Source organism: Hoplias malabaricus, chromosome 18 (genome assembly GCF_029633855.1).
Source record: "Hoplias malabaricus isolate fHopMal1 chromosome 18, fHopMal1.hap1, whole genome shotgun sequence".
Taxonomy (NCBI): Eukaryota; Metazoa; Chordata; class Actinopteri; order Characiformes; family Erythrinidae; genus Hoplias; species Hoplias malabaricus.
Window position 1 is genome coordinate 5,638,990 of NC_089817.1, and position 16,786 is coordinate 5,655,775.

The 16,786-nt window shown below is 44.7% G+C and overlaps 1 protein-coding gene across 1 annotated transcript in view; it reads right to left on the reverse strand.

Moving 5' to 3' along the window:
* LOC136675154 (chondroitin sulfate proteoglycan 4-like) overlaps nucleotides 1–9,754 on the reverse strand; it is a 31,186-nt gene extending 21,432 nt beyond the window's left edge. The window contains exons 1-3 of the mRNA XM_066651579.1: nucleotides 9,664–9,754; nucleotides 6,352–6,515; nucleotides 260–3,781 (exon numbers count right to left, since the gene is read on the reverse strand). Coding sequence (XP_066507676.1) covers nucleotides 260–3,781; nucleotides 6,352–6,515; nucleotides 9,664–9,727 — 3,750 coding nt within the window. The 5' untranslated portion in view covers nucleotides 9,728–9,754. The remainder of the gene's footprint in view (nucleotides 1–259; nucleotides 3,782–6,351; nucleotides 6,516–9,663) is intronic.
* Nucleotides 9,755–16,786: the final 7,032 nt, after the last annotated feature.

The following is a 16,786-nucleotide window of genomic DNA, read 5'->3' on the forward strand; positions in this document are numbered from 1 at the left end:
CCCCATGGCTTGCTTTTCTATAAAATGTTATATATATCACCCTTAAAAACACATTTCCCTTTGCTATGAAATGTTCAACTGCCTTTATACTTTACAGTAATGGCCTATTCCTGAATTAACAAGATCTGAGTGGCATCTCACTTTAATGTAGGCTGTTCATTAATGTAAGAACCAACCTGTTTGTGGCTAAAATATTAATGCTAATTTTATTAATTAACCATGCCACACATTTTAGAGTAATTGGTGATGCAATACAAACCTCAAGCTCCTTTCTGTGAATTTTAACTGGTTTTCCTTCTTCTACCAGGACAGAGTTATTGTGCACGACTTGTGGAGGCTGCTGGTGACTTTCAAGGTAAACCTTCACAGCTACAGTCACATCCAAACGGAGCCCATTTACTGAAGCGGTGAAGCTGAAGGAGTCCATCATGTTCATGCTGTCGTCGTGCTGATACACAACATGGCCAGCCTTGACATCGTACTGTGTGTAGGCGTCTCCCTCCACGCCATCGCAGAGTAGAGTTCCATAACTGGGAGGGTGAAATATTTCAAAAAGAACATCCTCATCACTTCTGACGTCAACGTTGGTGGCCACGCTGAAGTTAGCAGGTCCTAAAATGGCTTCTTTTCCCTTCTGGACGAGTAGGCCAGTGTTGTTGGCCACCTTCAAGTATGGGTCCTGGGCACTAACTTCCAGCAGAGTCGAGGTATAGTGCTTACCATCGGATATGAAGAGAACAAAGCGACCAAAGCTGACCCCTTTGTGGACAAACAGCACTCTCTTTTCTTCTAGATCCCTCTGACGAAATTGATAGAGCTTGTGGGATGTGTCATTTACCATGACTAGCTCCCCCATAGGGATTCCCCGCCTGGTATACAGCAGCTGTCCATCATCGAAGTCTGAATCCGGGTCATGGTAACAGAGGTCTTCCAGAGTCAATAGTCTCTGACTGTCACGGGCAACATTGAAGATTTTATCCACAATGCGGATGGGTTTTTGGTCATTGACCAACTGAACAAAGATGTTGAAGATGCCCTCTGCAGATGGAGCTTTGTCTTTCAGATGCGACAAAGATGCATGGAATGTGAATGCATCATGCACAGTTTCAGTGTCATCATGAACATACATAATACGCTCCTCCAGAATGTCCTGATTAGTGAACTCTCTTATGTTGCTACTGCCAGTAGTGGAATTGGCATGGTTTATTCTCATGAGTCTCCCATGTTGAGGGCTGCCTGTGACCGTGTAGTGCACCTCTCTGGAGATAAGGGTCTCTGAGAAAAGCACATCCTTGGTTATGACCTTACTCTGCCCCTCCATGAGAGAAAGTCCATGATTTCTCAAGACAATGTTCTCAACATCTGCCTTGATGCTGACCCTGAAGTCGTGTTTCCCAGAATGGGAGTATTTGGAGAACACCTGAAAGCTGAACACGTCCCTCATGTCTACATGCGCCTTCTCAAAAAGCTTATACCGCAGTTTGCGATCTGTGATGTTCCTCTGGCTGAAAGTAGAGTCCTTCTTGAGGGTCTCATTATCGAACAGCAAGTTCCCTCTCCTGGGTAAAGTTAACAATCGTATATGAATGTCATCCTCGTTCAGTTTCTGACCTTTCGAAATGACTCGAAATTCCTGAGGAGTCAGGATGACTTCACGATCTGAGTCTACCTCCATTTTACTCCTTGTGACTTTGTAAAAAATCCAGCGGACCCTTATTACAAAGGTAACCTCAACTGTAGATAGTGAGCCGATTGTAACTTTGCACTTGATGCTGTCAGTTACATTACTCAACTGGCTCCCACTGAAAGTGCTGACATACCTGAGTCGTTCCTTTTCTAAAAGTTTCTGTGTAAAGGTACTCGTCTGCTTCCATTCTCCACTGGAATGCAGACGCTGAAGCTCCCCGTAAATTGGGGGTTCGATGACATCATAGCGGATATCCATCGCTTGTGTGGCCACATTCACTTGCACGGCCAGATGTTTGTTCCCAATGAGTGCGGCTCCACCCTGGGTCACTTCCACACCGGTGTTGTTTACAATTCCATGTTCCAGTTTGACAGCCATGATTCTTAGCACAACGGTATTGCTTACTTTTTCCCCATCGGTTGCCCTCATGGCCATCCTAGAGTTCCTGATGCCTGTGTGGACATAACTCACCTTTTCCAGCTCCAGATCTGAGTAGGGAAATGAGGTCACAGCTTGGCCAGGGTTATTCACAAGCTCCAGGAATCCAGCATCTGCAGTTAAGTTACCTAGTAAAGTGAAAACCACATCTGTAGAGTTAGTATCAGGGTCAGTGGCCCTGATAATGTTTGTGGTTAGACGCCGTTTGGAATTCTCCAGAACTACAAAGAGGCTGCCCTCTGGCAGGCTGAGCTCAGGTGCATCGTTACTTGGTTCTACAGTGATGTTAAACCTGTGCAAGCGGTTCCCTTTCAGAAAACCTGGCACCTCCTTCTTGCTGCTGGTGTAGATCGAAAACATGAAGAAGTCCAGGGCATCCTCAGAGCCTCCGTGAACATACATGACCCTACCATGCCAAAGGTCAAGCAGGCTGAATGTATTTTCCTCTTGGTCAGGACCAACGTCAAGCCTCAGCTGCCCATGGACTGGCTGCTCCTCAATGCGGAACATGATCTGGGATTGACGGAGCCCAAGCTTGCGAAAATCTAGGTTCACCTTAATGTGCTTTGACTCCAGTGCCGTTCGTCCACCTTCCAGGACCTCCAAGTCTTGAAGTATTAAGAAGGTCTGAGGCTTCTTTGAATCTAGTTCAGGCTGGTGATCGGTGTTGTCCGGCTGAAGTGTCTCAGGGCTTGCAGTGGTCATAGGTTGGATATGTTTCACTGGCTCACAGCCTACAGATACGTCTTTGGTCACTATGGCACTTGACAGACCCATGCTTTGGTTATTGACTTTGATATATCGAAGACAACCTTTAAAAGAGCCTCCACCAATGCGCTTCCCTACGACAGAAAGTAAGCCATTCCTGCGAATTTCTGCACGAGTGCTTAAATCCACACCACCCAAGAAGAGAGTTCCACTGAGCTGGAGCGGCCTAGACTTAGCGCCAAGGCTGGAGCTGAGAGTCTCTTCATCCAGGGTTAAGTGAAGGGACTTGGGGGCCAGATAAAGCTGGACCAGGTGCCAGCCACCTTTATTCACTGCTGCTGTGGTACGCAAGGCTGTCTTACTTCCCCCAATTCTAACAACCGCAACAAGATGCCTGTCTCGTATCTCCAAGGCCACAAAGTCCCCTTGTCCTGCAGAACTATACAAAAGGAGCCCTTCTTCAGCTGATGTTAAAAACTCACATTCAAACACCCCTTCCTGGGGGACGTCCCACACAGGCAGAGACATGTAGGCCTTGGAACTGAAGAAACTGATGGAGTCATTCACAGAGGCAGAAAACTGTGGGCTGCAGCCTAATGACACCTCATGGACCATTTTATAGCCAGAATAAGGCCTTAAGGATGAGAGAAGGTTATGTTCATTAAAGAGAACCTCATCCAGGCAGCCTCGAAAGCCCACAGGGCACATGTCTCCAAAAAGGTAGAGTTTATCCAAGCTGCCAAGCCCACCTACATACAGACCTTCATGGACACTGAGTTCCAGGTCAGGACCTGGCATCCTCAGAGTGCTGTGGGAGTTTATGTCCACAGTCAAGGTGACATTGTGCTCATCGTGTTGAAGTTCCAGTGTATGCCACATCAGGTCATTCAAAGCAACTCCTTTCTCGGACCGAAGGGTGCGCTCCCCTGATCCAAACTCGAGACGCACCTGTGAGGAAGAGAATATTGTGGATAACAGAAAGAAAATGGTAACTACACAAAGTAAACCATGCTGGCACGTATGTACAATGGCCCCTGGGACATAATTGGACATGTGTGCAATGTGTTCCTTGTATTGGGAAACACTATGGCAAAGTTCATTTTGATTTTAAATGTGCTATATCAGACATTTTAAACATTAATATAACACCAAACAACCAATTTCCATGTAAAGATAAAGAGTAAAGGCATGCTGGGCATTGAATGAAGTCACACACACCCTTTGTGTGTGTTGTTCTCTGCTCTTTGTTTTCATAGCTGAGCTGGCCCTCCCCATGGCTTGTTTTTATATAAAATGTTATATATAGCACCCTTAAAAACACATTTCCAAAGTTGGAATTTTCCCTCTGAAATGTTTGACTGCCTTTATATTTTACAGTGAATAATTATCTTTTATCATTTTAAACTGAAAATTTTTAAACTTAAATTGTTTACAATTCAATCTCAGGGCGGCACGGTGGTACAGCAGCAAGTGTCGCAGTCACACAGCTCCAGGGACCTGATGATTGTGGGTTCAAGCTCTGCTCCGGGTGACTATCTGTGAGGAGTTTGGTGTGTTCTCCCAGTATCCGCGTGGGTTTCCCCCGGGTGCTCCGGTTTCCTTCCACAGTCCCAATACACAAATAGGTAGGATTACACAAATACACAAATTGGATTGGCGACTCAAAAGAGTCCATAGGTGTGAGTGAATGTGTGAGTGTGTGTTGCCCTGTGAAGGACTGGCGCCCCCTCCAGGGTGTATTCCCGCCTTGCGCCCAATGATTCCAGGTAGGCTCTGGACCCACCGCGACCCTGAACTGGATAAGGGTTACAGATAATGAATGAATGAATGAAAATCTACATTATGGCAACTCCCTTGTTACCCTTTGTGCCATAGGCCCCTGGTTTGAGAACTGCTATTTTAGAAATATTTTATAAATAAACAGAGATGCATCTACACTAAATGCTCACTCCATCATGCTTCTCAGTAGATCTGCACAGTAATTAGGAAAGACACACAAACAGGGCAAACATTTAATTAGCTGAAATGATCTGAAGCTGGTCTTAATGCAGCTCAGCTCGATATTTTCTAAAGCTCTGATAAATACCAACCTCCCACACGTCTGGTAAACACAGCAGCAGTTATTATCTTCAGGATGCCTGGGGGGTGAAAACTAAAGACAGGTGATTTCTTGCTCCCTCCAGACTCTTCTATAAGAAGAAGATGACTTCTTATAGACCAAGCTCATGTCATTCTGAAAACAAGTCCCCTCATGTTTCCTCTGTGTTCAGACTGAAGACAGGGAAAATAGTTTTAAGAGTTTGTTAGAGTCAAACTACATTAAAGATCGTGTGATGCAGTGGTTCCCAAACACACGGCCATAGACAGTTGAGACTGAATTGTTCATTCATTCACTCATTCATTGTCTGAAACTCTTGTCCAGTTCAGGGTCGCGGTGGGTCCTGAGCCTACCTGGAATCATTGGGCGCAAAGCAAGAATACACCCTGGAGGGGGCGCCAGTCCTTCATAGGGCAAAACACACACACACACACACACACACACACACACATACACTCACACACTCACACCTATGGACACTTTTGAGTCGCTAATCCACCTACCAACGTGTGTTTTTGGACTGTGGGAGGAAACTGGAGCACCCAGAGGAAACCCATGCAGACACAGGGAGAACACACCACACTCCTCACAGACAGTCACCTGGAGGAAACCCACGCAGACACAGGGAGAACACACCACACTCCTCACAGACAGTCACCCGGAGGAAACCCACGCGGACACAGGGTGAACACACCACACTCCTCACAGACAGTCACCCGGAGGAAACCCACACAGACACAGAGAGAACACACCACACTCCTCACAGACAGTCACCCGGAAGAAACCCACGCAGACACAGGGAGAACACACCACACTCCTCACAGACAGTCACCCGGAGGAAACCCACGCAGACACAGGGAGAACACACCACACTCCTCACAGACAGTGACCCGGAGGAAACCTACGCAGACACAGGGAGAACACACCACACTCCTCACAGACAGTCACCCGGAGGAAACCCACGCAGACACAGGGAGAACACACCAACTCCTCACAGACAGTCACCCGGAGTGGGACTCGAACCCACAACCTCCAGGACCCTGGAGCTGTGTGACTGCGACACTAACCTGCTGCGCCACCATGGAATGCAGATTTGTAAGTTTTAATTTGTACGTTTATTAAAGCTGCTTGGGAGTATCTACAACAATTGCAACAATTTTTATTGATTAAAAATGGCAGATGTTGCTATACAACTTAGTAATGGTGCTGTAACAACTTAATAGGTTGTCTGTTATGTGAACAAACTCAGCTTAGGTCTGTAATAGCTGTGGAGAATGACAGCATCCTCATCTATTAGAGGACATTAATTACAAGTTCATATGAAACAGGTTTACATTCAGGTATAGGGGGTTATAGAGAGCCTAAAATCGCACTCATAATGTTACTACTAAGTCTGTATTAAGTAACTTAAAGGACACACCTGAATGCGTCCAGAGTGTAGCGCCACCCAGAGGAAGTCGTTCTCCCCAGCCGCAAGGAAGAGCAGCCCGTCTGGGCTGGATGTCCGAAAACGCACGTGCAGTGAGTTTCTGTTGAAAGACTCCACGGTTTTCAGCTGAACAAATCCGTCCCCATAGAAAGAAGCTATGAAGTAAGTAGAAGAAAATTAGACAAAGTGAAATTTGTGACTAACATTTTATTATGAACTTCACGGCATATTAAAGCAGACCAACTCAGGGTCACAGTGGGTCCAGAGCCCACCCAGAACCATTGGTTGTAAGGCAGTAACACACCCTGGAGAGGGCATCAATCCATCACAGAACATCACACACTCACCCTGCCACTCACTATGGACACTTCGAACAGCCCATCCACCTACAAATATGTTTTTGAACTGTGGGAGAAAACCAGAGCACTCAGAGGATACCCGCACAGGCACAGGGAAAACACAACACACTCAGGATTTAAGCCACAACCCCCAGAACACTGAAGCTGTTTAGTGTTAACTGATTTTGTGATGTCACTAACATCACATTAACACATATCCACTTATTCATATAGAACTTATATAAAGTGCTTAACCGGGGCTTCTTTTTGAATGCAGTGTCATACAGGTCAGCCAATCAGGACAGTGATTACGTGTATGTAGTGGTCCACCAGACACAGCCTATTTTCCAGGGTGACACTCTTTGTGCTCTCGAGGTGGGCTCATACAGAGTGAGTACTCTTGCCTGTAGACAGTTATTGTTTGCGCCCTTTGTTCCTGCACTTAAATCAGACCCTATTCAGCCACGTGGAGTGCAGCGCCGTTACCTCCTACTCTATGTTAACCACCATGAACCTCCATGATTAATGTAGAATATGAGCCCTATATTTCATTGATTGGCTGCTTTTAAGACGATGAAGACCCACTCCATGCGGCTGCTATCCCTTAGTATGACACATCCCACACATTCCCTTTCCTGGGTCGGGAAATTCTCATGGACTTGAAACACCTCCACGTGTCTTCTCCTAAAAAGAGCTTATCCCAAAGCAATGAAAGAGGATTAAAAAAACGTAAAGGTTTAGATTGGCCACACAATCATCACTTTCAAACTCATTCACCATGCTTTCAATAGGGGGTGAGATACCACACCTAAACACACATGAACCTCTAATGCAACTTGATCCTTTAATGCTCTTATAAATGCCTTATCACAACATATTACTAAACACGCTCCTAAATGAGAATCAAGCAGTCGGCCTAATCAACTCCCCGGCATCTGTTCCTCTCCCACCCTGCTGATGGCCTGCTTTAAACAGGCTAAAGTGCTTCACTGCGCAGTGTGTGCCACCCTTAATGCTTTATCAGAATTCAATTAATGTACGTTAATGCACTGAGTGCCTTTTAAAAGCACAACAGGGGGCATGTTTTTTTTTTTGTAAAGCAGCGTGTCAATGCAATGGTGCCAGTCAGGATTAAATGGTGTCTGTGGAAGAGGATAAACTGAGAAATGAACATGCACCATTATCACATTACAGAGATATCAACAGAAACTGAGAGACACACTAGGACAATATCATATACTACACTGCAATAATGTAATACATATTGTTAAAAATGGGCCAAAAACTGTTCTAGACACCACGCTTTGAGAATCAGACCGTGTGTACCTTGCCTCTATGGGTCATTTCAGCTGTCCACATTTTTGGATATTTAGTGACAATATCTTTACCATGACAAGGCCCCACCGCAGCAGGTGGTGTCGTAGTCACACAGCTCCAGGGACCTGGATGTTGTGGGTTCGAGTCCTGCTCCGGGTGACTGTCTGTGAGGAGTGTGGTGTGTTCTCTCTGTGTCTGCGTAGGTTTCCTCCGGGTGACTGTCTGTGAGGAGTGTGGTGTGTTCTCCCTGTGTCTGCGTGGGTTTCCTCCGGGTGACTGTCTGTGAGGAGTGTGGTGTGTTCTCCCTGTGTCTGCGTGGGTTTCCTCCGGGTGACTGTCTGTGAGGAGTGTGGTGTGTTCTCCCTGTGTCTGCGTGGGTTTCCTCCGGGTGACTGTCTGTGAGGAGTGTGGTGTGTTCTCCCTGTGTCTGCGTGGGTTTCCTCCGGGTGACTGTCTGTGAGGAGTGTGGTGTGTTCTCCCTGTGTCTGCGTGGATTTTCTCCGGGTGACTGTCTGTGAGGAGTGTGGTGTGTTCTCCCTGTGTCTGCGTGGGTTTCCTCCGGGTGCTCCGGTTTCCTCCCACGGTCCAAAAACACACGTTGGTTGGTGGATTGGCGACTCAAAAGTGTCCGTAGGTGTGAGTGAATGTGTGTGTTTTTGTGTCTGTGGCACCCCAGGGTGTATTCCCGCCTTGCGCTCAATGATTCCGAACCCACTGCGACCCTGAACTGGATAATCGCTTACAGATAATATATGAATGAATGAGTGTACACGAGTATCACCCAAAACCTTAGTTATGAGTGAAACAATAAGGACATGCAGCAAATACTGAATATGAAAAGATATTTCTTTTGATTTATTGTGAATCCTGGGATAAACCCCACAAGATAAAAATATCTACTCATATTATATATAAATATGATTAGTATTAAATGTATACACTGTCAGAAAAGTCACAGTTCTATAAATAAAACAAATATTCACCTCTCCTTCTGGAGAAGAGAATGTAATGTACCTCTACCGTACCTTTTTATTCCGAGCGTGTATTACACTGTTCAATGAAATGCATTTGTCGTGGCCCTATTGAGCGCAGCCTCTGTTGTCTTCAGTGGTGTAAACAGCAGCAGATAGAGCAGATTATAATTAATCCAAAGCCAGACATGAGTGTAAGTGACTTTGCACACCGAGGTGCTGATAATATCTCACACACAAATGTCTCTGGGTTTGTATGATATATTACTCCATACTTTAGGTGTCACTGAGGTCAACTGGGGACAAGGAATGTGTGAAGAAGCCTTAATTTAAAGAGAGCAGCCAAATTTCAGTCACTCTTCTCCTTCTCCTCCTGTGGTTTTCAGCAGTATTCCATCCCTCATTCCTTAAGAAAATTAAAGGGTGGTTCAATACATTTTTTCTTTTTTTTGTGTATAATTCAATGGTTGTAATCAAACGTAATTCACGACGTTTTGATTTTAAATGGTTTAAAGTAGAGAAACATACAGCCACTTTAATAACATCGTCACTCACACGGCCCTTTAAGCAATTAATAAAGTCCCCCTTATCTTCAGTAACAGGTGCTACTGACTCTGTTCAGTGTTTTATAACGCCACTAACCACTAATAATAATGCTGCATCAGGTTACAACTCACCTCCATGGGCTCGCCCTCCCAGAGAGAGCAGCAACAGTAAGTTCCACAGAAAATTCAGCAGCATGTTTCACTTCCATTCACAAAGGTGCGGGGTCCTCTCTGAGAGATTCACACAGTCCGGCGCTCATTCTCAACTTTCACACTTCACACTCACACAGTCACAATCACACTCATTCACTCACACTCACACTCACTGTACCTGCGCGTCAGCTGCAGGGACCTGGTGACGCAGAGCAAAGCCCCGCCCCCTTGGACACAGCCCCACTCTGCTAGGACTGCTTTAACGATAACACATTAGCACTGTAGTATCTATCTATCTATCTATCTATCTATCTATCTATCTATCTATCTATCTATCTATCTGACTATCTATCTATCTGTCTGTCTATCTATCTATCTATCCATCTATCTGTCTGTCTATCTATCTATCTATCTATCTATCTATCTATCTATCTATCTATCTGTCTGTCTGTCTGTCTGTTTGTCTGACTGTCTATCTATCTATCTATCCATCCATCTATCTATCTATCTATCTGTCTGTCTATCTATCTATCTATCTATCTATCTATCTATCTATCTATCTATCTATCTATCTGTCTGTCTGTCTGTTTGTCTGACTGTCTATCTATCTATCTATCCATCCATCTATCTATCTGTCTGTCTATCTATCTATCTATCTATCTATCTATCTATCTGTCTATCTGTCTGTCTGTCTGTCTGTCTATCTATCTATCTGTCTATCTGTCTGTCTGTCTGTCTGTCTGTCTATCTATCTATCTATCTATGAAAAACATCTTAACTGTACTGCAGTCTAAAGAATATTATTTGGCTAAAAAAACAACATGGCGTGCTGCTAATCTAGTTATCTGAAGATTTAAAGAAAGAACGCAATGCTAATATTTTTGTTTAGATAAATAAATGAAAAAATGCAAGGTTTTAGATCGATTTAAACGCCATTCAGCTTTTCACACATGTACTGTAATTCTCAGAGCAACCATTGGAAGGTGCTCTCACATGAAAAGTTTATTTGCAGTAGCAAAACTGCCCAAAGATGGCGCCCGAGGCCTTGCATTGTTTTACTTCTCCGCCTCCTGACCCCTGGCTAACACTCAGATCAACTACAACCTTCATTTAAGCGATGTAATGTGTGATTGTTAGCCTTTATGAGCCCTAATATAACCCCATATAAACCTGACAAACATTTACTGCCCCAATATAAAATCTGATAAATATCATCTGTGCCATATGCCTTAGAGTTTTCTGCTAATTCCCAGTTAATCCATTAAAAATGGCTGATTATCCCGCTTAGCTTCTGGACCAGTTGCTCTTAAATGGCTCAAACATCAGCAGCTACTGTATATCCCTAGTGTTTAAGTATACTTTTGGGGCAATACCCTTTCAGTGCTTTATCTCTTTAAGCTCTTTTATATCTCTGGCCTCAATTTCAAAGAATTATCCAGTCAATACGCAGAGATTAATAAAATTACTTTTGCAAATGCAAACTTATTTACATTATTTCTTTTTTATATTTCAGAAGTGGTATGACAAAAAGTGGAAAATGGTCTTTTAAAGGGCCCATATCCTACATTGTTCTTGCATTAAACATGTTTCCCTGAGATCACTTTACATTGCATGAACCAAACACAGTCATTTTGCTAACAACTCTTCGTGTACTGGAAAGAACTAGGTGTTTTTCACACTGACATATGTAAATGTCTAATTGGCTGCCTTGCATTGTACGTTATTCACAAACTGGTCCAGCTGGAAACACTCCTTATAGGTTAAACTTGAACGGGTGGAACTTAATTAAGGTAGTTAAAATGTTCTTTTGTGACATCACAAACATTTGTATGTTTTTTTTTTTGTTTTTTTTTTTGTTTTTTTGAAAATTCCTCTCCATGTACAGTCTGATTGAAGTGAGAAATGGCTAAAATTGTGTGGGTTATTATTTTATTTTATTTTATTTTTAAAAACTACATCAAGTTTCTTAAAGTTCTTTGTCTAAATTGGTTATATCTACACACCAGAGAAGTCATCTAGTATTTTGTTATACTCTCCTCGTTGTAAATTTATTCTGACAATGAAATTTAATTAAATGTAAGTGTATAAACCATGGGACGGCATGGTGGCGCAGCAGGTAGTGTCACACAGCTCCAGGGGCCTGGAGGTTGTGGGTTCAATTCCCGCTCCAGATGACTGTCTGTGAGGAGTGTGGTGTGTTCTCCCTGTGTCTGCATGGGTTTCCTCCTGGTGACTGTCTGTGAGGAGTGTGGTGTGTTCTCCCTGTGTCTGCATGGGTTTCCTCCTGGTGACTGTCTGTGAGGAGTGTGGTGTGTTCTCCCTGTGTCTGCGTGGGTTTCCTCCGGGTGACTGTCTGTGAGGAGTGTGGTGTGTTCTCCCTGTGTCTGCGTGGGTTTCCTCCGGGTGACTGTCTGTGAGGAGTGTGGTGTGTTCTCCCTGTGTCTGCGTGGGTTTCCTCCGGGTGACTGTCTGTGAGGAGTGTGGTGTGTTCTCCCTGTGTCTGCGTGGGTTTCCTCCAGGTGTTCCGGTTTCCTCCCACAGTCCAAAAACACACGTTGGTAGGTGGATTGGCGACTCAAAAGTGTCCGTAGGTGTGAATGTGTGAGTGTGCTTGTATTGCCCTGTGAAGGACTGGCGCCCCCTCCAGGGTGTGTTCCCGCCCTGCGCCCAATGATTCCAGGTAGGCTCTGGACCCACCGCGACCCTGAACTGGATAAGGGTTACAGATAATGAATGAATGAACAAATCATGTTATTTTCATCCATTCATTGTCTGTAAGCGCTGATCCTGTTCGGGGTCATGGTGGATCTGGAGCCTACCCAGAATCACTGGGCGCAAGGTGGGAACAGTAGGGGCAGTGAATGAACCTGAATAATGATATATTAATAAACAATCAAACATACGAATTTCCAGTTTTCCAAAATATGGGTTTTTTAAAATACAGATTGTCCTCTTGTATTAAAAGCCCCTATTGGTCAGACCCCTCTACAAAGAACTGACGCTATATTATATTATGTGTCTAGGTATTCTGGCTGTGATTTTGGGGCATTATCCAGTCACTCAGTGACATACAGGATGCAGGTGTTATCATTTAAAGCAATGTCCTGTGTGGAACCTTTCTTGGCACCGATCATATTCCAGCCCTCTGAATTCAGAGAGATATTGCTTTGTTTACAGACAATGAATGAAGGCTGGAATAAAGACTTCAGCACCTCTGCTGTGCTCCCCCCACCCACACACACACAAAAGAAACATCTGTTTAGTGGAGGGTGATGCAGCCTTTGCAATAGTTTACAATAGCTGTGAAAAAAAGGAGATCAGATCTGAACATGGGTGAAAAACAGTGCCATACAGCAGGCGGCTGTAAACACAAGAAAAACATGTTTGTGTCCTGGGACAGAAAACCTGTTTTGCTGTTGTTCTAGTGACTGAATGAGCTGTAGACAGAGAGAGCAGAGAGAGGTCGGACTGGAGGATGTTTGTAGCAGCCGTTGACTGATTGGTTTAAAACTGAATGTCTGTTATTGTTTTAGAAAGTACACAAGTCCCAGTGTGTGTCTAATAGCACAGACCACAGTGAACACACTGTTTACACATTTACACACTCATCTTTTAACCGACTCAAATTATGCCCTGAGAAAAGTGGCCAGCTCATATTACAATACATCGGGATGTCTTAAATGTGTAGATACCTTTTACAGTTAGTGTATTCAGTTAGTTCAAAGCGAACACATTGTGAACACACATGATTATACACACCATGTATAAGCTCCATATAAAACCACTGGGCTGGGTTTCCGCCGAGTGACTGTCTGTGAGGAGTGTGGTGTGTTCTCCCTGTGTCTGCGTGGGTTTCCTCCGGGTGAATGTCTGTGAGGAGTGTGGTGTGTTCTCCCTGTGTCTGCGTGGGTTTCCTCCGGGTGACTGTCTGTGAGGAGTGTGGTGTGTTCTCCCTGTGTCTGCATGGGTTTCCTCCATGTGACTGTCTGTGAGGAGTGTGGTGTGTTCTCTCTGTGTCCGCGTGGGTTTCCTCCGGGTGACTGTCTGTGAGGAGTGTGGTGTGTTCTCCCTGTGTCTGCGTGGGTTTCCTCCGGGTGACTGTCTGTGAGGAGTGTGGTGTGTTCTCCCTGTGTCTGCATGGGTTTCCTCCATGTGACTGTCTGTGAGGAGTGTGGTGTGTTCTCTCTGTGTCCGCGTGCGTTTCCTCCGGGTGACTGTCTGTGAGGAGTGTGGTGTGTTCTCCCTGTGTCTGCGTGGGTTTCCTCCGTGTGACTGTCTGTGAGGAGTGTGGTGTGTTCTCTCTGTGTCCGCGTGGGTTTCCTCCGGGTGACTGTCTGTGAGGAGTGTGGTGTGTTCTCTCTGTGTCTGCGTGGGTTTCCTCCGTGTGACTGTCTGTGAGGAGTGTGATGTGTTCTCCTTGTGTCCGCGTGGGTTTCCTCCGGGTGACTGTCTGTGAGCAGTTGGTGTGTTCTCCCTGTGTCTGCGTGGGTTTCCTTCGGGTGACTGTCTGTGAGGAGTGTGGTGTGTTCTCCCTGTGTCCGCGTGGGTTTCCTCCGGGTGACTGTCTGTGAGCAGTTGGTGTGTTCTCCCTGTGTCTGCGTGGGTTTCCTCCGGGTGACTGTCTGTGAGGAGTTGGTGTGTTCTCCCTGTGTCTGCATGGGTTTCCTCCGGAAACCACATCCAGATAAAACAAGGGTTCTTGATTCCTTGATTCCTGGTTCCTAACACTAAAAAGCACTTATATTAATTTCAAAAATACACTAATGCAACAAAATAAATAGTATATTAATATTAAACATATTAAATTAAATGTAATTCATATATATTAATAGCATTAAATGGATTAATTTATTTAAAAGATTTATTATATTACAAATGTAACAGTCTCCAATATTTAGGTACAAGGAAGTGACAAAAGAAATCAGAAAACATTTGCTTATTTATTATTACAGCAATTTACCAAGACTCTGATTTTGTGTAAAATAATGAAGCATAAAAATCTGCCACGAAACCCAAGAGCAGAAAATGTAGTGTGTGCGGATAAACAGCAAAAGGAAACAATTATAAAAAAGTTACCTTAAAACTTCACTATAAATAACAAAACAAACACAGCATAGTTGCTGTGATGAGTCATTGTGCAAACAAGTCCGAATATCACGATATCACGCTATTGATTATTTTTTAATTAACGTTTAAAAAGATATGACGACATTATTGGGAATAATACTATATCTATCTATCGTTACACTTATATAGCGCCTTTCTAAATACCAACACTTTACAATCCACACTGCTCAGAACGCTCAGAACACTCAATCCACACACAGGCGAGAAGCAGCAGCCAAACGTGCACTGCGTACTCTCGACCAGGAACGACCGTCCACCTGGAGGACTGCATCGAGCACTAGGGTTTCACCCAGGACAGAGCGCCAATCCATATGTGGGCACACAAACATTCACTCACACACCAGGACAGTTATTAGAAAAGCCTACCCTCCATGTTTTTGGATTGTGGGAGGAAACCCAGGCAGACACGGGAAGAACATGGAAACTCCACCCAGATGGGACTTGAACCCAAGATCCCAGGCGAACGTGCTCACCACTAAGCCACCGTGCCGCCCAACTATATGTTACAGCCCTAGTGATACACCATATTTTCCATTTGTACAAGTATTGAGGAGCCACCATTTACATTTACAAACTGATAAACTGTCAGGTAGGACCTACAGGGGTTGGACAATGAAACTGAAACACCTGTTATTTTAGTGTGGGAGGTTTCATGGCTAAATTGGAGCAGCCTGGTGGCCAATCTTCATTAACTGCACATTGCACCAGTAAGAGCAGAGTGTGAAGGGTTAATTAGCAGAGGGTAAGAACACAGTTTTGCTCAAAATATTGCAATGCACACAACATTATGGGTGACACACCAGAGTTCAATAGAGGACAATTTGTTGGTGCATGTCTTGCTGCCGCATCTGTGACCAAGACAGCAAGTCTTTGTGATGTATCAAGAGCCACGGTATCCAGGGTAATGTCAGCGTACCACCAAGAAGGATGAAACACATCCAACAGGATTCACTGTGGATGCGAGAGGAAGCTGTCTGAGAGGGATGCTCAGGTGCTGACCCGGATTGTATCCCAAAATACAGAAAACCACAGCAGAATTAAATGTGCACCTCAACTCTGTTTCCACCAGAACTGTCCGTGGGGAGCTCCACAGGGTCAATACACACAGCCGGGCTGCTGTAGCCACACCTCCGGTCACTCATGCCAATGCCAAACGTCGGTTTCAATGGTGCAAGGAGCGCAAATCTTGGGCTGTGGACAATGTGAAACATGTATTGTTCTATGATGAGTCCACCTTTACTGTTTTCCCCACATCCGGGAGAGTTACAGTGTGGAGAAGCCCCAAAGAAGCGTACCACCCAGACTGTTGCATGCCCAGAGTGAAGCATGGGGGTGGATCAGTGATGGTTTGGGCTGCCATTGTCCAACCCCTGTCAATCATGTGAGGGCTTTACCTATGACCCCAATTAATACGTTCTAGCAAGTGTAGTAAAGTACTCTGATTTAAGCTATGCACATGATGCACTGAGATGCCCTCTATATACTAAATGATCACATCCATACACATTACTGGCTCGTTTCTGGTGCTAACAATGACTTATTGCTCCTTAAAGTTTTTCTGTCAGCAGTTCAGACTTTGCGTGGCTGGTGGCAGCAGGAGGTGGCAGCACTGTTGGAACGACTGAGTTGGCAGAGGATAGACGAAGTTGTGCAAGTCCTCCGAGAAGCTCTGCACACCAGACCTATATAAACAGCTCTAAAAAAAAGACACGAAGACATGCCACGTTACATAAGATGAACCACGTGAGTGAAGACGTTCAAATCTCTGATATTTAGTTTCAATCCATTGCCTTGTGCCTTTCATGCAAATGTCAGAAGGTCGTGTCGGAGAGTGAATTTCTTTTCTTCCTTCGCACCCACTCTTTTGCGTGATGTACTTGCTGTCGTCCCAGATGGAGCCCTTCACTGTTTTCTGATGAATCAGTGTCATCTCTCTCAGAGGTCCTAATTGTTTCAGTGTGCATTTGATGGAAAG